The 21,024-nt window shown below is 47.1% G+C and overlaps 2 protein-coding genes across 4 annotated transcripts; one reads left to right on the top strand and one right to left on the bottom strand.

The window, feature by feature from the left end:
* Positions 1 to 2,327: 2,327 nt before the first annotated feature.
* On the bottom strand, positions 2,328 to 8,727 carry LOC146426369 (ubiquitin carboxyl-terminal hydrolase 42-like). Of its 3 annotated transcripts, none has more exons than XM_085040682.1 (11): positions 8,170 to 8,727; positions 7,654 to 7,854; positions 7,052 to 7,162; positions 6,877 to 6,979; positions 6,665 to 6,732; positions 6,447 to 6,517; positions 5,988 to 6,070; positions 5,634 to 5,742; positions 5,231 to 5,371; positions 4,923 to 5,023; positions 2,328 to 4,192 (listed from the first exon to the last, which is right to left on the bottom strand). In XM_085040682.1, exons 2-11 carry the CDS (start codon positions 7,838 to 7,840, stop codon positions 3,472 to 3,474), a joined length of 1,695 nt encoding a protein of 564 aa, XP_084896808.1. In that variant the 5' UTR covers positions 7,841 to 7,854; positions 8,170 to 8,727; the 3' UTR covers positions 2,328 to 3,471. The 3 variants fall into 3 exon arrangements, with proteins under 3 accessions (XP_084896808.1, XP_084896809.1, XP_084896812.1); XM_085040683.1 differs by having other exon boundaries at positions 8,174 to 8,727; XM_085040686.1 differs by having other exon boundaries at positions 4,144 to 4,273.
* Positions 8,728 to 16,597: 7,870 nt separating this feature from the next.
* GP1BA (glycoprotein Ib platelet subunit alpha) lies at positions 16,598 to 20,173 on the top strand. Its single transcript, XM_085040576.1, has 2 exons — positions 16,598 to 17,147; positions 17,693 to 20,173. The coding sequence occupies exons 1-2, from the start codon at positions 16,752 to 16,754 to the stop codon at positions 19,829 to 19,831; spliced, it is 2,535 nt and encodes an 844-aa protein (XP_084896702.1). The 5' UTR covers positions 16,598 to 16,751; the 3' UTR covers positions 19,832 to 20,173.
* The last annotated feature ends 851 nt before the right edge of the window (positions 20,174 to 21,024 follow it).

Raw genomic sequence — 21,024 nt, 5'->3', positions numbered from 1 at the left:
CAAAACAAGTGTACCACCATTGTTTGCAGGAGGTCATCTCTAAAATTTTGATACCAGCCCAAAATAAAATATATCCAGGCATTGCTGCCACACAAAAGGTGCCAGGACAGAAAGTAGTTGCTTGCCTTTCCTTCTGCTGGGCAGCCTATCATCTGCAGTAGCAACATGGGGGCTTGGTGCTTGCCTTGCCATATGACGCTGCCTGGGGAAGAAAAGACATAGCCTACTGCTGCAGATGAGAGATCCCACCTTGGTAAAACCTCCTTTCATGTAATAGAGTTTTAAGGTACCTCTGAGCCCAGAAGACTCATAGTCCAGATACTATTTTGTAGAAACTAAAGCTTTCCTTCCAGCCTTGAAAGCTGCCTACGTATGGGTCAAATGTACTTCATTTCAAGTTACTAACTCAGGGTAAATTGAGGGCTCTAAGCCTTGGGTTCTTCATGTCCAATATCCCATTGGGAGTGTCCAAATACCCATTTCTAGGTTGCACAGTCACCTTTTCAGGGCCAAAAGCCTCATTTGAATGGTCCAGCCTGACTTCTAGTACATAGAGTCTTTCTAGGAAGCACAGTTTCATTTTTAGGGTCCAAAACTGCCTGGCTTGTGCCCAAACCCTCATTTGTATGCTCCAAGTGCTGCTCTTAAGATGTCAATACCAATCCAAAGAGACAAGAGCATCATTGTGAAGGCCTCAAGTTTGATTTGGAAGGTCCAAATACTCATTTGTAGAGACCAAAGTCTCATTGTCAGGCCCAAACCATCTTTTTAAAACTTCCTAAGCCTTCCTGTCAAGGGCCAAAGCCTCCTTTTTAGGGTTCAGTCTTCAATTTGGTGGGCTCAAAACCTTCTTTTAAACCTCCAAGGAAGCATTTGTAGGGTGCCAATCCTTTGTTTGTGGCATCAAAGAATCCTTAAGGGCACAATACATAACTTCAGAGTTCAAACCCTCCTTTTCACTTCCAAAGGCTCATTTTTAGGGCCCAAATTTTCATTTTGAAGACCCAAACCCTCATTTGTAAGAGTCCAAAGCCCTCTAATTGGCACACAAGCCTAATTTCTTGACGTCAAAGAGTAACTACTGGATCACCTCCTTTGCAGGGTCCAAAGGGTCATTTGTAGCATCTCACATACTCTTTTCTTGTAAAGCCACTGTTTTGGGGCCAAAGTCCTCATTCCGAGCCTCCCACCTTCTTTTTATTACTCACAGGTCTTTTTTAGTGCCCACAGTTTCATTTGGTGGATTCAAACCTCATTTGACACATAGAAATCCTCTTCCCCTGTTCCAAAGTTACATTGAGAAGATCCAAAGCCTCATGTTTTCTTCCCAAAGTCTTTGTTTTGGCTCCCAAACCAGCTATTTTTAGGCTACAAAGCCTCATTTTTGGTGTCCAAAGTCTCCAACATCTCCTTTTGGCAGTCCAAAGCAGTGTTTTTTCTCTCCAAAGCTTCCATTTGCACTCTAAACTGGGTTTTTTTATGATCCAACTGGTGATTTTTAGGGTCCAAGCCACATCTTGATTGTCCAAACTGTCATCTGTATGATTCAAAGCCCTCTCTTATGGCCGCAAGCCTCATTTATAGAACCAAATCTTTGCTTTTAGGCTTGAAAGAGCTTGGACCTGCTGGTTCAATTTCAGAGAAGGCAGCAAAGATGTTCGGTGGGCTGGAGCACCTCTCTCAAAAAGACAGGCTTAGAGAGGTTGGGTGTTTCAGCCTGGAGAAGAGCAGGGTCCAGGATCTTCTAGCACCTTCCAGCCCCAAAATTGTCTCCAAGATAGCTGGAAAGTGATGTTGCACAAAGGGGTACAGAGTCACAGGACAAGAGGTAATGGTTTCAAACCAACAAAAATTAGATTTAGATTAGATTTTGGGAAGAAATTCTTCCCTGCAAGGGTGGTGGGGCCTTGCTTCTGGTTGCTGTGAGTAGCTGTGGCTTCCCCATCCCTGGAAGTGTTCAAGGCCAGGTTGGACAGGGCTTGGAGCTACCTGGTCTAGTAGAATATGTCCCTGCCCATGATAGGGGAGTTTGAACTAGATTATGTTTAAGGTTCCTTCCAACCCAAAACATTCTAGGATTCTTGGATCCTATTGTTCTGTGATTCTATTGTTTGATAATTCTATGAAAGTCTCCTTTTTAGGGACCAAACACTTTTAGATCACATACCTGCATTTTTAGGGTCTAGTTGTTATAAATTTTGAGTCAAATAAAGGGCAAAATCCAAGCCAATTAAATCAATTAGATTATTAAGCAAGTGACAGCAAGCAGAAACAGCGCTGGACACGCCTGGGAGCCTTTTGCTCCACCACTACACGCGCCTCCCCCTCTCAGCTCCCACTTATATACTCTCCAGATCCTGCGACTTTCAAATCTCGTGCATTTTTCGAATATGCGTTCTTCAAATCTTGTGTCTGCACAGTTTGTTATAGGTCTTATTCTGCTTCCTGGTTGTTGTGAGGCCAAAATCCTCTAGATGGCTTCCTCGTGCTTCTTGCGTCATGGAGGTAGTGGCGTACTTACTTAATACAGTTAACTGACTAGCGATTTGATTAACAAACACAGAGTTATTTATTACACTGTGACTTGTGGTTGCTTTGCTGGGGGCACAGCACCTGCCAGGAGTGTGCCCTGGCCTAGCCTCTCCATAGGCTCCAGCTTCTTGGTGGAGCTGTTGATGGTTACTTCAGTGGAACAGCACTGCTGGCTGGATTCTCTTTCAGGCATCTATGACACCTTGAGCCTGGGAGGGACGTCGCCCGGAGGGTGAAGTCAAGCCTTTCCCACATCCCCTTCTCAAGCAGGGGCACCTGCAGCCACTTGCCCATGATCATGCGCAGCGGGCTGTGGAACATGTCCAGGGATGAAGCCTTCATGGGCTCACTGGGTAGGCTCTGCTGGTGCTTGACACTGTTTACACCTCCCATTTCTGAACTGCAAGGGGGCCCTGTCAGCCCATCTCTCTCCAGCCTGCTCAGGTCCCTCAGGGATAGCAGCACAACATCCTGGCCTAAGTGCCACTCTTCCACTTTGCTGTCATCTGCCAATTTGCTGAGCAGGCCCTCTGCCCCAGAAGACAGACCATTAGTTGAGGAAGATGTTAACCAGGATCAATCCCAGTGCTGATTCCTGAGAGACAGTGTTTGTTCCTGGCACCACATTAGACTTGGTGACACTGAGCAGCACCCTCAGGGCCCAGCCATCCAGCCTTTTTCAATCCCAGTCACTGTTGGCTCATCCAATTCATGTCCTTTCAAGTGACTTGAACTCCATATTTAAAAAGAAGATATTGCCAGTTGGGCACATGCAAGCATGCAGCTTTCAAAATCCCATTACACAAGCATCTCACATGGGCTATTTCCACCAGTTGCCCCAAAACCTACAGAGAAGGAAACACCTTGTAAATTATACATGCAAGACTAACAAGGGGTTTTAATACTTTGGCTTTGGCCTTTCTGCCTGTTTGTGCCAAATTAGTGTTTCCTCCTCCTTTTTGCTGACTGGTGGTAGTCCGTGATCTCCACAAACCGGCTGCGGAGATCATAGCCCCTCTGTGGTGATCTGCCCTGCTCTCTCTGCCTTGACAAGAGCTGCTCCCAAGCAGCACTGGGTGCAGTAGCTGTCTTGGAACTAGCATTCGAGGACCATTCAGGTGTTTCATCCTTTGGGTCTCGGTCACAATGTGGAGGGCTTCTTCTCCACCTGCTCCTCCTTCTCCTCCTCACTGACTTGTGATAGTCCGTGATCTCCACAAACCCTTTGCAAAGACCATAGCCCTGTCGTAAGGATCGGCCTTGGTCTCTCTCCCTTGGCAGGTGTTGCACCCAAGCAGCACTGGGCGTAGGAGCCCGCTGGCAACATCTGTTGAAGGGCCCTGAAGCAGTGCCATGCCTGAGAGCATGGTCATGACCTGGAGGCCTAGTTCTCTTTCTCTTTCTCCCTGTTGACTTGTTGGAGTCAGTGCTGTTCACAAGCCAGCTGCAGTGATCATTGCCCCACTGCAGGGATCTACGCTGGATCCTCTCCCTGGCGCTCGTCCTCTGGCAGTGCGTCAACATATTCCTACCAGGCTGACTGTGTGTCTCTGCAGAACCTGCCTGCTCATTGCTGGCCCCCCACTGACTCAGGAAGGAATGGGCATAGGATGGTGTCAGCGAGGAAGCCACCATTCCTCCCATTTTCAGATCAGAGCATCTGGAGAAAAAAAAAGTGATCTCTGTTTAGGGCATTCCTTGCAGGCTCCTCTGGGATTCAGTAATTTTCTTGGACTGGTTTCTACAACAGAGAGAAGATTTCACCAAGGTCACCAATGGAAAATTTGATGGGGGTCTTCCCACCAGGTCTGCCTCTGTCAGAGCAAGTCCTCATCTCTATTCTCCCTACAGCCTCCATTTCACAGAATTCTAGAAAGGTTTGGTTTGGAGGGTTCCTTGCATACCATCTAGTTCCCATCTCCTATCATGAGCAGGGACATCTACAGCTCGCTCCAACCTCCATGAAGCTTGATTTTGAACACTTCCAGGAATGGGGCAACCACAGCTTCTCTGAACAACCTCTGCCAGTGCCTCACCACCCTCACAGGCAAGAATTTCTTTCTAATAACTAACATAAATATCTCTTTCACTTTGAAATTTTTACCTCTTGTCCTGCCACTGATAAAGAATCCCTCTTCTTCTTTCCTGAAGGCCCCTTAAGTCCTCTCTACATGATCCAGTTTCAGAGAGTACACAAAGAGCAGCTTACACAGGCCAGCACCCTCAAGCCCAGCAAGAGAAGGACTTGTATGGGGTAGTTCAGAATTGACAATACTGAAGTAAGCAGGGAAGAATTGTCTCTGATAACAGAAACACCCAGGGGGATGAGAAGACAAACAGCAAAGCCAGGAAAAGAAAACATGTCCTGAACACATGACCCTGGTTATTACCTGGCATAGAACAGCAAATAGGCTTGCTGCCTGAGAACTGTGTGGATGCCACAATTATCCACAGACTCATCATCCATCTTGTACCATAGTCCATTGCCGGCCTGCAAAGAAAGACATCCATCTCTGGAAAGGAACTGCAGGTTTTCTCCACAGCACCAGAGAGAGAACGGCTGAACCAAGAGTACACCAAAACAAACGCAAATCAGTCCTGAAGGAGACCTTCTCCCCCAAAAGGTTTGGCTCCCTGATAAGGCAGTTTGTCTTCCCAGCACACATCTTACTCTATCAAGAGAGAAGTTGTTCTTTACCTTTGTGTAGCAGAAAAAGTGTCCATCAAGGCAGGTGTCACCGCTGTGCACCACGAGAGCATATAAGGAGTAGAGGAGGGGTTCTCCAGCTATGTCAGACATGTATGGCCGAAGATCCAAGTACTCGGGATATTCCACAATCTACAGAAAGACCAAGTCAGGCTCAGAAATTATCCTGAACTACCACAGGAAATAGCCCTTCAGCACATAATGGTTTGGGCAGCAGGAAACTGTTCTCAGCCAAAGCAGCTGTCAGAGCAGAGTCCAGGCTAGCCTTCTCATAGGAACTCTCCTCTCCCCATAATGGAACACAAAACCCCCAAATGAGCAGTTTACGAAAGAGTGTAATGCTTTGGGGAATCTACTGCTTTAAGAGAAAGTTGCACTGCAGCTGCCTGCACACCTTGCTGATCTTCTTGCCTGTGTGATCAGCAGCCCTTTCCAGGCACACTGTGAAGACCTTGGGCACACGATGGACTGTAACCCTCTTAGAGGCGGTAACCTTCTCACACCTTGAAAACAAAGCAGAGCCAAGTGCTGAAATACAGCCTATCTTCCCCCAACAAGACCAGGCAAGATCTTGTGTCTCACATAGCCTTACAGTATTTTAAGGATATTCCATGCCATAAGGGCACATTAAAAAAAGTTGTGTCTCGTTATTGTGCATTAAACCTCCATGGCAAGATGATTTTGCTCAATGACATGCAGCTCCTTCACATAGAATCAAGTGTTAATAAGTTGTTAGAAATCATCTTACTTGCTACATTTGAAGCAGTATTTTCCATCCAGCTTCTTGGGTGTCACAAAGTCCTCCAGAGCTGCGGTGAGGGATGAGGGTGCCTGGAGGAGTGAGAAAGGAGCTGCTGAGCTGTGGGAAATGCCCATGCCCAAACATTTCCAAGGAGCCAACAAGAAGATTCAGGCCGCTGATGCTAAGGAGACCCACCATGACCCTGCAGGCAGTGTCCAGAAGGAAGTAGAAAATGAGTGTGATGCTGAACATTTCCTTTTTGTCCTAGGGGTTCCTGGGGCCATCAAGAGCTCCCTCTGGAGAATGGGGAGATGTATGGTCTCTGTAGAAGGAGGTTCATTCCCATTCCCACCCACCACCAAATTCCCTTGTGCTCACAGGATCCATTTTTAAGACAAATGATTTGGTTCTGGAAAGCTACAGGGGCCTTGGGATGTCTTGAAGCACAATTGCAAGCCCTCTTACTTTTATATCCAAAAGGACATGCAGGAAGGCCTTGTAGGAATCAGAAACTGCTTGGCACCTCAAGCATGTGACTGGAAGGAAAATCAAAATGCTGAGTGAAGGAGGAAGTTAATTGACAGTGACAGTTTATGCTTATGGTATCTACTATGTCAGTTATAGGACCAGCAGACAGAAGGATAAAAACAAGGCCAAGGAAAATAATAGATGTGGAAATGTACCTCTGGATTTCAGAAAGCCCCCAAATATTTGATGGATGATGGTACTTGTTTGAGAAGACATGTCCACACTGGAAATAAATGTCAAGGCAGAGTTATCTCCTCTTCCAAGAGATTGGCTTGGAAAGCCCTGGGCATAGGTTTTCCTTGATGGGAGCACATTAAGGTGTCCAGTGGGCTTGGGAGCATGGAATAGGTTATTTACTGATGCTTACTCTCTGCTTCCACTCAGACAAGCTCTCTGCATGGCCTCAAGAGCACAGCGTAAGAACTCATAGGCATCTCCAGCCATGTCAGGCTCAAATTCTTCTCCTATGACTAAGAAAGAAGTTAGTAGTTCTCATCTACAACAAGGGGAGAGAACACGTCAAAACATCTGAAATTACTTACATTTGAGGTCCCTGACGACAGCTCTAGGCCAGATGACACTGGCTGAGGAACGTAGGACCTTCCTAACGTGCGCTTCCATGATGCACATCATGCAGAAGCCTTGACGATGACCTGAAGAGGGAGGGAGGGAGGAAGAAGGGAAAGAGGGAGGGAGAGAGGGAGGAAGCACACCATCAGGTTAGCACACCATCCCTAGCAGGGAAACCTAATGGAGATCTTGAAGTTCTAAGACCTCTAAGTCTTCACTCCTCTTCTCCCAAGGTGACAATGTCCTAACAAGCCTGGGACATTTTAGTGCAGGGAAAATGTTCTTCAGAAATTGTCACAAGTTTTTGGCGCAATCAGCCAAGAGGGTTTAACTTGCAGGGACAGAGACACCACGCTAGAAAGAGGTGCCTTCCTGAAGATGCCTTCCTGAAGATAGACACACATCAGTGGAACAAGTGGCTTCTTCTATGAGCACAAGCTCATGGGGAGTAGCAAAGAAGTAGCAAAGACAGTAGCAAAGAAGGGCTACTGTCTTCCTAAATACAATTCCAGGTTCTGGAATCCTTAGGATGTGCTCAAGAGATTTACAAAGAAAAATTCCTGAAAGTACTCACACAACTGGCTGTGGTCACGAGAGAGCAGGTAGTTGGCCAAAGGGGGTGTGTATGTCAGGCACTGCAGGATAACATTGATGTAGCAAGTACTCCCCAGGTTGCAGAGTCCTGCTCCAGGTCTCTGTCTTTGCTGCCAGTCCATGCAAATCTCCTCGGGGGGAAAGAGGATCCTTTGTGGCAGAGCCATTCCCTCAGCAGTGACTGCATGGAAATGATATTTGAAGAGATGTGACAATATTGTTGCTTGAAAGCACGTTCAAATGTTGAGTTCTCCACAGGAGCACCAAGGACAACAGCTCTAACTGCCAACCCAGAAATACTGGGGGAAGCCTAACAGCATGTTTACATCTACTGGTATGGAAACAGTTTTGGAAAACAGTCTGTTCCCCTGCTTAGTCTGCCAAAAGTCCAACAAATTCCCACTCTGATTTCTGGCCCTCAGGCTACCTTCCTTTCCCTCCAGAGCCTTGGATTATCAGTTCTTCTGATTGTAATGTGAGAAGAACAAGCAAGTACCTACGGGTGTCAGGTCTTTCTATGAGCAATGGCTTCTTTCAAAGTCTTGCGCACTAGTGACAGAGTGACCAAATGCATTTTCCCGTGTCTAACCAAATTCACCTGGGTCTGTCTGGCTGCTCTCAGAAAATGCCCCAGATTTCACTCTAGATTGTTAGCGCATTGACACTCAGGGATGTAGCACCAGCCATGTTGCCTGTGGGCATTCACAAAGCTCAAGGCCTGCTGGCAAAGCTGTTACAGGAATTATTTCCTGTTGCAGCCGTTGCTCCTCTCAGGAGCAGATGGAAAAGGATCTGGATGACAAAGGATCCAGATCCTCCTCCAGAAAGATCAGATCAGAACTAATCCCGTCTCCTGTTGAGAAAGAAAATAAATGTAGCTTGAAAATTAAAAAACCCCGAATGTGACCCACAGAACAGCTTTAACTGTCAGAATAATTTTCTTGGTGCTTGTAGCCACTGCCAAGGACAAAGAATGCTTGAAAAAAAATGTGGACATGCAAGTAGTGAAGAAAGGAGCTGAGTTATCCTGAAGACCAGCTCAATCTTTGTTGGTCTGCCCCTCAGGATACCAAGCATTGGGCAGGTGAGGTCACAACTGCTGGACAGATGCCTCAGCTCTGCCCCTTTGTGACAGGAGGCTGCATGGAGGCATATCCCATTGTGCCCAGGGAACCCTGTAGCTACCACAGCCAGAGCACCTCTCACAACTGGAAGTCACTGGACCTCCCTTGGCAAAGGGTTTACCCATCAGCCAAGCTCCTGTCTCTTCCGGGAGCTGCAGTAGCCAGGGGAATTAAAGGCTGCTGAGGGCTATGAGCCTGGTCACTGGTTTGGCTGGCACACTCACAGTGCTGCAGGTTTCTGTTGTGTTCTTCCCAGGTACTGGAATGTGCCCATGAGACTTGTGTAGCAAATCACCTGGGCTCTCAGGTTCATTTCCAATGAATTTTCTCTGCCCTTAAGGTCAGCTTCAGGCTGACCCTGAGCTAGCCATACCAAAGGAACACCTTCAGAAACTGCACAGGGTGGACCTTGACTGGCTGCTAGGCCCCTGTCCAACTTCTCTCTCACCCTGGCTGGCTTCTCTCTCATCTTTGCTGGTTTTTTAGCACCAGGATTCTTTGGAATCCACCTCTGTCTGGCCCGAATCCAAAGCCTCATTTTAGGGTGCAGACTTCTCACTGAGGGCTCAAAGTCTGATGTTCTTCATGCCCAAAGCCTCATTTGGAAGCTAAAAAAAATATTTCTAGGGTGTAAAATCCCATTTTTTAAGGCTATTCCTTTAATATTCATATATTTTAGTCTTGTTTTTAGGAACTACAGTTTCACTGTTAAGGTCCAAAGCATCCTGGTTTAAGTCCAAAACGGCCTTGTTAAGGCACAAACCCCAAGACTCATCTGAAGGGCTCAGAGCATCATTTTGAAGGCTCCAAGTCCTATTTGGAAGGTCCAAAGCTTCATCTGAAGGGTCCAGAGCCTCATTTATTTTGGTCCCAGAGAGCAGATCCGTGGAAGCTAAAAAGAGGATTTGGACCCCAGAAAGACCCTTTAGACTTTCTAAAGAAGGCTTTGTACTCTACAAATGAGCCCTTACCCTACAAATGAAACTTTGGACCTTCCAATTCAGGTCCTATAGGCAATAAAAGGTAATATAAAACAAGTTGGAAGCTCAGAAATTAGGATTGTGGCCCTAAAATGGAGGCTTTAGTCATGAAAAAAATTAATTGGTGAGGTAGTACAAATGACCCTATAGGATCCAGTGGTTCTTCTCCACCCCCAAAAAATGACGCTTTAGGCTGCCCAGGGGAGCTAAATGCCAGAAAAAGCCTTCTGTCCTGTTACCTTTTGTGTGGAAGCAATCCCTGAACATGTTCAATTTTGGAGGTGGTCTCCTGAAAGAGGAGAGGGACCTTTTGAGGTGGGTTTCTTGCTTTCTGAGGAGAGCAAGAGGAACTGCAGGCTATGCGCCAGGGCTATGGGCCCCCTCCCCACTTCTCTGTGCAAATGAGGAAGATATAGGTGCAGTCCCGCCTTACACCAAGAGCTATTGGATGTAGCCAGCCACTGTGTCCCAGACAGTCATTTGCTCTGGAAAGCAAAGGAAAACCAGGTTGTGCTCGGCATCTGACAGCTCTCAGCTCTCCCAGTACCCCTGGCCTGTGGGGCATTGGCAGGTGTGTCACTGGTGTCTGCAGCCCTGGATGGAGACACCCTCAGGACAACTGTTGTGTCTCACAATGCTGCATGGTGGGTCCTGGCAACAGTCCTTTTTGGTGTCTGCAGATGTCTGTACCTCTAGGGGTGATACTGGGCATCATGATGGTGGGCTCCATCCTCTCCCAGAAGCCCATCTTGGTCTGCCTCATGCTGGTGAGTTGATCTTCAGTAGCGAAAGCCCTGACAGATGATCTGCAGCCTCTAAAACCTGCAGCTCTCTGTCTCAAGTGTCACAGCTTGTAGGCAGAAATATTTCAGTGTGCCCAAAATGCTATTGATGCTGAGCCACATGCAGACAGACTGTTGGAGCTGAAGTGCTTCCCAGTGTGACACACGGAACACCCACACCACCACAGAGAAGGAAGGATGAGCACTTTCACCCTTCTCGTAGTCTCTCGGGACATACTTTACTCATAGGTGCATGAGGTGTTTGGAAACTTTAAAGGATTTGAGATGGTCAAATTGCAGACTGAATTCTAGTGAGGGGTTTTGGTACCCAATATTGAGGCTTTAGAAACTAAAAAGGAAGTTTGGGGGCCAAAAATGAGCCTTTGGACTCACAAATGAGGCTTTGGACCTCGGGCCTTGAAAATAATGCTTTGGGCCCTCTAAATGTGTCTTTGAATTCTAAAAGTATAAACCTTGGCAATTATAAATTGCTTTTAAGCAATTTAACAAATTTTAGCAGTTTTGTAGTCTAAAAATGTGAGTTTGGACTTTAAATTGACTATTTGTTCTCCCAAACACATACTGGTGATTTAAAATGTGTGCAGCTCTCCCTCTTTTTGATGATTACATCATATAAATAGTGTTTGTGCCTGAAAACCTCAGGGTTAAATCTGAAAAATAATCTTTTGGACCTTGCAAATGTAGTTTGGGATCTTATTTTTAAAATATTTTTAAATTTTTTTTTTGTTTGTCTTTGGGATTCATATTCAGATTCTGACCCTAGTAATGAGGGGTTTATTAGTTTATTTAACTAAAATATTCCGTGCTCAGGAATAAACCCTATTCTCAGCACAAATCCAATACACAGGCCTCGTGAAAGGTATCATGAAGATATTTAACTTAATCACAGCCCAAAGTAGTACTGTGGTCCCCCATAATCCCTTGGGCCCCTTTAGGAAATTAATAGGACTTGCTTAGGGAGGAATCTTGTTCACACAGGTCCCCAGCTGGCAACTCTTGTTCTTTCATCTGTAGGTAGTATGCAAAAGCCCCAGCTATGGGGTTTAAGTGTACATGCCATATACCCCACCCCCCTGCCTCCCCAAAATGCAAGACATGGTGAAACACTGACAATCAGACTCTTCGGAGATGGGAACAAATTATAGCTTTATTTATAATAATAAATACTTATTACACTGTGTAACTGTAATTACTCTCAGCACAGTAAAAGCAAACACATACAACAACTCATCTATCTCCTGGACAGTCTTGGGAACCCAATCAATCGCCTGGTGCCAGCCGCCACCAAAAGGAGCTGATCACTGAAACTGGGTCAGATACACCTTCAGCTCTGCTTGCTGCCCATCACTCCCAGATGGTGGAAATATCCTGGATGGCTCCCCAGTTTGGCAGAAAAATTAATCCACAAACACCAGAGGTTTATGTCCAAAAAGGAGACAGAGGAGTCCTGTAACTTTATTCATGAATAAAGGGAGAGGTCATGGGCATTTCCCCCGCGGTCTTGCAAATTGCTGGAGGATGCAGCCTCCTTTTAATCCTATTTTCCCGGCCTCATCCCTCTCTCTCTTTCCCCATTGGCTGAGGTACTCGAGAGGTACAGACTTCTTGAATTGCTTATTACATGACCCCCTTAACCCTTTGAACACACACACACACAAGCGCACAAACACACACACGCACACCCCCTTTTCTTTTGTTCTTCTTTAAATTGAGGAACTTAATACGGCCTTGGTTGAGCAATAATTCCTTGTCAATTGGTAACATTCCTTTCTTATCTATCAGTCTCTGGTTTTACCTACAAGCAGGCTTACACAGACTCTTAGTAAAGACACACTGATCTTGTTCCTTTCAGAATCATCTTTAAAGTCACCATTTTTTAAGTCTGAACCATCTAAAAATATGTCTACTTTGGGACAGATACATTAAAATCTACCCCATGACAACAAAAATTGACAAGGTAGAGTCTGAATTCCAGTATAAACTAATATCCATACAAAAAGTTCACACACAGAAAACTCTCAAAAGGAATCCAGTGCTTGCTTCATGGATACTCCTGTGGCTTCTTCTCTGCTCCAGCCAGGACTCTCCTCAGGATTACTGAGGAATTCTTCAGGATAAAGACATTTGCATTGGAGTATTCTGGAAACAACACAAATTCAGAAAAAGGCATTAGTTACATCATAAAAATGGATACTAATATGTAATTATATGGGGCTTACAGATCTAAAGTAAAATTTTATATGTAATTTAGAGCTTTTATCATCTCAACACACTAACAGCATCTTTCAAGAAATCTTTAGGTTTGATAAACAAATACAAGCAGCAAAATATTTATCTTTTTTTAAAAATAGTTTGAATGCCAAGAGGAAAATGGTGTCAAAAGTCAGTAAAAGAGAGTCACCTAATGCAAGAAATCGTTTCTTGATCTGACTTAAGTTGCTTTCACTTCTCTTAGGCTACAAAACCAGTAGAACACCAACTTTATGAATTCCCAAAGGCATGGGTCTGGTTGCTGCTCCATCTCTGACTGTAGATGTGCTGACAACCTGGAATAAATTCTGGGGTGTTTCCTGACAGCACTCAGACTTACCCAGGGGGGTCCCATTAGACACAGAACTTAAAATGTCTTTTAAAAGTATAGTGCAAACACAAGAGAGCTCAGTGGTGGGTGGAAACTGGAATGGACAACACCTTCTGTGGAGGCCATGGCAGTGGTCCCCATGTGGGTGCTGGATGTTATCCCTTCTGCATGTGGGTGCACTCTCATTCTTCTTTTGTGCTCCCTCAATACACATCTGATACTAGGCTGGTGAATTATTTTGTGTTCATTATGAATGAGCCTGCTCACCTTTGGTAGCTGAATGGTGTGGTGTCACAGAGATCAAGCTCTCAATGGTCCCAGGAATCCCTGGGAAATGAGGAAATGTTAGAAGTTGTTTCTCCCTGTGGGAACATGCACTGGGGCTCGGCACACCCTCCCCTCCTCTTTAGTACAGGAGAGACATCAGCCAGTGGGGGACACTACTGCAGGGGAAGGATGCACAAGCACTCACAGCCCAGGGAGATGCTAAGGGTGCCAAGAAGCTCAGCCTAGGCAGCAGGCTCCAGGGCTTGCCACAGCCCACCAACACTGCATGGGGCCTCAGCCAGGCTCTTTCTGCTAGTAGCTGGCAGGAGGAGACACCATGGACCACAGTGGAGAGGAGAAACTCAGCAATGTCCCTCCAGTGTGCTGCTGGCCTAGCAACAGCTCCAGCTGAAATTATCACTGGAACACACTCACAGCCCATACTGAATTTGTTGAACAGGCTCAAAAGAAGTCCATTCACTGTCTCTGACGCTCAAGCAGCTTCAACATGGACCTGACTACAACCTTCCCCTACTCTCTTGTAGAAGAGGATAAGGAGTCACCAACAACTGCAGTGGAGCCAGTGTTTGTATCTCCAGACCATATTGGAGAACACACTCTGCACTTGTTTTTTGCAGTGACACCACTGCCTCAGCTGTGGGCAAACAGATGTGAGCCAGGCAATGTATAAAACAGAAAAAAGAGGGGCAAGCCAGTGTTACTTGACAGCATTCTGCAATCCTTGTATTACTAAATCCCTCAACATTGTCAGGATAAATAAAACCCTCTAACACTGTCTTTTCAGTGTTAAGAAGTAAGCCGTTACTTTATCCGTGGTCTGAAGGGGTGTGTATGGCCAACAAAATTCCAGCCTTCCCATAGACATCGATACAAAATTTTTTCACTTATTTATACACTGTTAGCAAACAACAATTAATGTTCATTGGTTTTAAATTACATAATTTTTTTCATTTATTAGTATTCTGTCTTCTATTGGCTGTTGATTTCTTGTTTCTTATGCTAATTAGTCTATATTTTTAGTCTTCTTAGCATCTTTTTCCTCCAGTAGGGACTTTCCAACACATATACTGAGTCTTTGTTAAGTCTCCTCTTTATCTTTTGCTGGTTTCAGCAAAGGGTCATTGTAGTCCATAAATTCTGCATTCTAGATGTCCAGCTTCAACAATACACCTCTCTCTCCCAGCCTTTTTTCTTTGAAGCATATGAGAGTTAGTTTAGGAAAACATAAAGTTTCAGTAATTTTTCCAAGCTGTGTTCCCATAAAAGGAGCATATGACAACTTTGCTAAATACTGGCTAAAAGTGATTTAAGACTAACACACTACTTACAGTTTATATACTGGTTATGATTATTTTTTTTAAATAATTAGAAGTTAATTTAAACCATTAATTTAAAAATTAGAAAAGTTCCTAGACCCCAACAATTGGGTCTAGGAAATGGAGCAGCCAGAGCACACAGGTTTATCTGACTATAAAAATGAAAAATAAAAAGAAAAAAAAATTTTTAAAGCCTGGGCAACTGGAGGTTCTAGTTAAAATGACACCTCCTGTCTCAATCCACAAAGACCCCATCCATGTTTTCCTTGTTTGGACAAGGGAGAATAAAAAAAAAAAGAAAAATAAAATTAAAAGAAGGCAAGAATATTATTAAGAACAACTTATATTCCAAGATTAAGAAACTTGTGTCTTGTACACAAATGAAGATGCCATTGCAATTACTGTTGTAAATGTAGGTATCATTTCAAACTCCGTTTCTTCTGCAGATACCATTATGGATTAAGATTCCATGGCAGAGGGAAGTGCCTCTGCAGATGAGTACCCCACTACAGTTATCACTGTACATACCATTTGTAACTTGCATCTAAACTCTGTCTTCCAGCAACCAAGCATGTTGTGTGACCATCTGCACAGGTTGAAGACATTCCTCCTACCTGACTCACAAGGCAGAATGGTAAACACTCCTTTGACAGCAAAGGCTGCAACTCCAATGTGGCAGTCAGCACCATCTACCCTCGCTACTGCCAGTGTCTCCATCCAGATAGAGCTGCCAAATGGAGAGGCTGCAGCGCAGATCTCATTGCAGCAAGTGAACAGATCTTTCTCTAGGACAGGGAGAGGCAGCAGACCTGCCTCCAAAAGGTGTGTCCCACTGGAGGACCACCTGTGGCAAGTGGCTGAGAAAGGCGAGAGGCAGTGTAGTATCAGGGAAGTTGAGAAGGAGTTCTTTCCCAGGAAGGAGAGAGTCTGCTGGTTCCAAGCACAGTTTGCAGTAGACCCACAGCCCAAAACCAAACAGAAAGAGATTCCCCCAATGACACATGCAGAAGGGAAGAGGACCACGGGAACACACACAGAAGGAAGGATGGCCAGTGTGGAAGAATGGAAAGTTGGAACAGCAAGGACCTGCAAGGAGGAACGGTCTTCCCCTGAAGCCAGAGGTGCTCTTGCAGAACCTTTCCAGAACCCAGAGGTGCCCTTGCAGAACCTTCCACTGGTCTGCAGGAAAGACTGAGCAGGAGAGGCACTGGAGATGAATAACGCAGCCCCATCTACTCCCCATATAACAACCAGTAAGGCAGCGTAATCTGTTCCCCATATAACAATCAGCACAACTAAAAAGAGGGTAATAGTGGGAGGAGACTCTCTTCTGAGAGGTGTGGAGGCACTATTTACTGGCCTGCTGCACTCTCTAGATGATGCTGCTTACCATGGACTCATATCAGAGATATCACTGAGAGACTACCATGCCTTGTACAGTCCACCATTACCTGCTGCTGTTGTTTCATGTAGATGCCAGTGATACAGTCAAGAGCAGTCTGAGCAGCATCAAAAAGGATTACAGAGCCCTGGGAAGAGCATTATCTGATGACTCTGGAGCACAGGTAGTTTCTTCATCAATCTTCCTGTTCAAAGGGAAGGGCCTTGAAAGAGCCAGTCGAATCTGGGGAATCAACAAATGGTTACAGGACTGGTGCCACAGCCAGGGGGATGGCTACTTAGACCATTGGACTTGCTTTGAACAACCTGGTCTATAGAGGGCAGATGGAGTCCACCTGTCAGAGAAAGCGAAGTGCATTTTCACTGACAGGTTTGCCAAACTGGAGAAGAGGGCTTTAAACTACAGTTGCTGGGGAAGGAGAGCCTCAGTCCATCCCACTCCTATCACAGACAGCAAGAGATGTCCTGAGCCTTGAGGCATCCTTGTCCGAATGGGCCTGCATCCAGATGCAAGGGCTTTTCCAGCATCATGGGCATAAAGTCCTTTTTATTACCACCTCAGCTCCTTCTTAGAAGCTGTGGCCAATGCTCTTGCCCATTTCCTCTCCAGAAGCCAATGGAATTATTTTCTGCAAGCACTCCTGCAAATCTCAAGGGGAAAACTGGCTTGAGCAGCAGAACAAGCAGGATCCAGTGCAGGCTGCCGTGGGCCATAACCATTTGCTGCTGGGGCAATGCCTGCTGATCCTCGTTGGCATTTTGCAAGGAGAGATAGTGATGTGGCAGTGTAGTCAAAGCGAGGGCTGTGCAAAAGGACAGGAGATGGGTTTGACTGCTCAGGAAACCACAGCTCCCTTCTCACAGCTGCGTATGCTGATAGAGGGCTGGGCAGCTCCTCACGAGCACTGCCCCGGAGCACTGCCTGGGCTGTGTGCAGGAGGAGGCAGAACAGAAGGAGAACAAACACTGGAAGATCTGCAGGTGAGTCACAGTGTTCACAGGGGCCTGGATGCTCATGGAAGCCACATCTGTGCACAGGAAGCTCCTTTCACATGATTCATACTCCCACCTTCCAAATCTAGCAGAGTTCAGCTGGTGTTGGGTAAGAGCATATTCGGGGAAATTCTTCCAGCACGAGTTGTCTGGGTTGGGCTGGGTGTGGGTATGCTGGGACACGAACACTGCAGAAGCATGGCTTTTGCAATGGTGAGGGCAGCAGTGCGAACGCAGTGGAAAAAGCATTGCTATGAGGAGGCCAATGAGTCAGGTTCTTCCCACTGTGGAAGAGAACGAGGTGAGCAAAAGTGCCAAAATTATATCGGCTGGCCTCCAAGGACAAGATGGCAGTAGGTGTGGGATTCACCCCTACCTTCTACCATCCCAGGGAGGAGCTGCAGTGCTCAGAGGGTGCCAGAGGGTCTGGCAGGGGATTCCAGCTCTGCTGAAAATGGTGCTTGCACAGGAAGAAAGGCAATGTGTAGGTGCATGACTTCTTGCAACCACACCCCTTGGTTCTCCCCCTCTAGGCCATGCAGGTCCCTGTTCTGACCCTGGTCACTCTCCTGGCCCTGCTGCCCCTGGCCCTGCCCTGCCCCTCAGAGATGAACAAGGTCAAGGACCTCCTGGAGGTTAACTGCACGGGGCAGGCTCTCAGGACAGTGCCTCAGGACCTGCCTGTGGACACAGGCATCCTGCTGCTCAGCGCCAATCGCCTGGTCTCCCTCTCCACCACCGCCTTCCTGCCCCTTGCCCAGCTTCAGGACATTGACCTGGCCAACAATGGGCTGGTGGCTCTGCACACTGGTGCCCTGCTGCAATCCCTGAAGGAGCTGACCCTCTCCCACAATGCACTGGAGGCCCTACCTGTCCTGCAGGGCCTGCCTGCGCTCACCCGCCTGGCTGTGGCTCACAACAGCCTGAAGACACTGGAGCCGGGGGCTTTCCGCACTGTGCCACAGCTGCAGGACCTGGACTTGCGAGGGAACCAGATGCGCCAGCTGCCCCAGGAGGCCTTTGCAGGGTTGAAGGCACTCAAGGAGTTGGACCTCTCAGACAACCTCCTGGAGGAGCTACCCAAGGAGTTGCTGCAGGACCTGCAAAAGTTAGAGACCCTCTGGCTCTCAGGAAACCGCCTGCGAACCCTGCCCACTGACTTTTTCCCAAAGGGGCACCTCTTCATGTATGTTTTCCTCACTGACAACCCCTGGCATTGCGACTGTGACCTACACTACCTGCAGATCTGGATCCAGCAGAATGCTAACAGTGTTTATCAGCACGAGCGGGGCCTGGAGGAAACAAAAGTGGAAGTCGCACCCGAGAAGGTACTGTGCCACACCCCTGCTGAGCATCAGCAGAAGCCCATCATTCATTTCAAGCTCAACTGCAGCATCATGGCAGGTACAGATGAGGAAGGAGAGGATGAATATAATTATGGGGAAGAAACAACAGAGAAAGCTGCCATGACCACCTTCCCCCCTTATCCATTCATCCCCAAAGAGCACACTACCATGCCCTATGCTGTTACCTCACGTTGCCTCCCTACTCTCACTACCACAAGGCCTCCCCTCACCAGTCCTTCCCTCAGCACCCCTTGTACCACCACCCTTTCCCCAAGCACTTTGCTGGTGGTGCTGACAAGCATCAGAGCTCCCAGCACCACCAGTCCTGTACCAACCAGTCCCAACATGACACCCACACACCCCCCCAGCACTGCCACCATTCTCACTGCTGCTACCATTACCCTGCACAGACTCACCACCCTTCACTCTGCCACCTCACTGCCAACCACTATGAGCAGCAGCCCTCCTAGCACCAGTGGCCATCCCCAAAGCACCCTTGCTGCCAACACTACCTATCACAGTCTCATGGGGTCCACTGGCACATTTTCCACCACTGCCACACCAGTGCCTTCTACTGCCATGCTAGAGGCCTCTTCCATTGTCAGATCTCCATCTCCTTCTCTGATACTGGCCAACACCATGCTTTCCACTTATGCTCCAACATTACCACCTCCCCTGGACACCACACACTTCACCCAATCTGCATGTTCCCCCCTACCTGCTCCTCCTCCCCTCTGCCCATGCTCCATCCCAGGACAGGCTGTACCTGTGCTGCATTTGCAGGCAGGTGAGGAGGGTCTGCAGTGGGGGCAGTGGGTGCTGAGGCACTGCTGCCTGTTGCACTGGGTGCTCTACCTGGCTTCCTTGGCTCTGCTGGTCCTGACCATGCTGGCTCTAGCAGGTTGGCTGGCATGGATGTGTCTGGTGGGACAACCCTCCTGGCACCAGTCCCTGCAGACCCAAGAGGTGCAGTATCCACTGTTGGGATGGAGTGAGTCAACGGGAAGCCCTGCGATGCCCAGCTTCAAAAGCCCCATCCAGCGCCCCACATTCTGTACAATCAAGGAAGTGGAGTTGTGCCCTGAGGTTACCTACTGCACTATTAAAGATCTGGGGATACAGCGCAGTCCTGCAAGTTACTCCTTCTGCACCACAAAGGAGTTGTGGGTTCACCACAGTCCTCTGCACGCATCAGTCAAGTCTTTCTCCAGAAAGCTGATGGTCACAGACCTTGGCTTCCTCAGGACCCCATCAGCTTACAGCCTGGACAGGGGTGTCGAGGCCATCGGCAATGTCAGAGTGAAATATGCGGGTAACACTATGTAAATGTTTCTCTACACTCAGAGAAAGAGATGAAGAGTCGTGGCTCTGCTTCACATGCCTAGATCTACTTGCCTAGGGGGAAGCCATCCAGCTCCTCTAGTATTCTCAAACAGCTTGAGGTTTCCAGAGCTAAAATAACTACTTGGGTATATGGCGGGGGAAGATAATGTCCTAAACTGGTCAGGGATAGCCTGGGGCTGCCACTGCTTGATTTTGGGGTCAGTAAGGGCAAGCAGAACTTACATTGTGCTCTGTGTTGCAACTGCTTCTGTTCAAATGATGTGCACAGGGATGCCATACGCTTTCCACTCAGTGCCAGGTTCATAATCACATAATAAATATTCTTTGCCTGTATTTCAAAGGGGTGCTGGTTTAATTTCATTAGACCTGCCCACAGGAGGGTAGGCCACAGTGAATGAGAAATTTGTCTTCAGTACTTGGAATAGTGAAGACAGGGAAGAAAAGTCCAAAAAGTGTATGGAATCTCAGAATCCTAGAATATCCTGAGTTGGCAGGGACCCATGAGGATCAATTACAACTCCTGGCCTTGTACAGACACCCCAACAATCCCACCCTGTGCCTGAGAGTGTTGTCCAAATGCTCCTGGAGCTCCAGCAGTCTTGGAGCAATGATCATTTCCTGGGGAACCTGTTCAGTGCCTGACAACTCTGGGGGAAGAACCTTTCCCTAATATTCCAAAACTCCATGACACAGCTCCAGCCATTCCCTTGGGTCCTGTCCCTGGTCCCAGAGAGCAGAACTGCCTCTCTGCCTCCCCTCAGGGGAGGTCTCCCCTATAATGTCTCCCCTCAATGTTGTCCAGGCTGAATAAGTCAAGTGCCCTCAACCGCTACTCATACTCTTCCCCTTTAGACCCGTCCTCATCTCTGCGGCCTTCTTTGGATACTCTCTAATACCTTTAGATCCTTCTTGTATTTTGGTATCCAAAACTGCACATTTATACTCCTATTCCTGATTTTTTCCCCAAATGTGTGATTCTTCCCTGCAGTACTGAATCACGTGGGAAAAGCATCCCATGGGCAGGTAATAAGGAAAGAGCAAGTGTTGACACCTCTGCCTGACCCATTATGGCATGACTGGATATGGGGGAGTAGGGTGGGAGGTTTTGAAGGGCAACAGATGTGACTTGTAAGGGGATTACACTAAGAGAAGGCACTCAGGAGCTGGCCAAATTT

This window comes from Lichenostomus cassidix, chromosome 28, assembly GCF_008360975.1.
Source record: "Lichenostomus cassidix isolate B80296 chromosome 28, HeHo_3.0, whole genome shotgun sequence".
Lineage (NCBI taxonomy): Eukaryota > Metazoa > Chordata > Aves > Passeriformes > Meliphagidae > Lichenostomus > Lichenostomus cassidix.
Note: the sequence above shows the minus strand (reverse complement) of the source record. Positions and strands in the feature narration are given on the sequence as shown.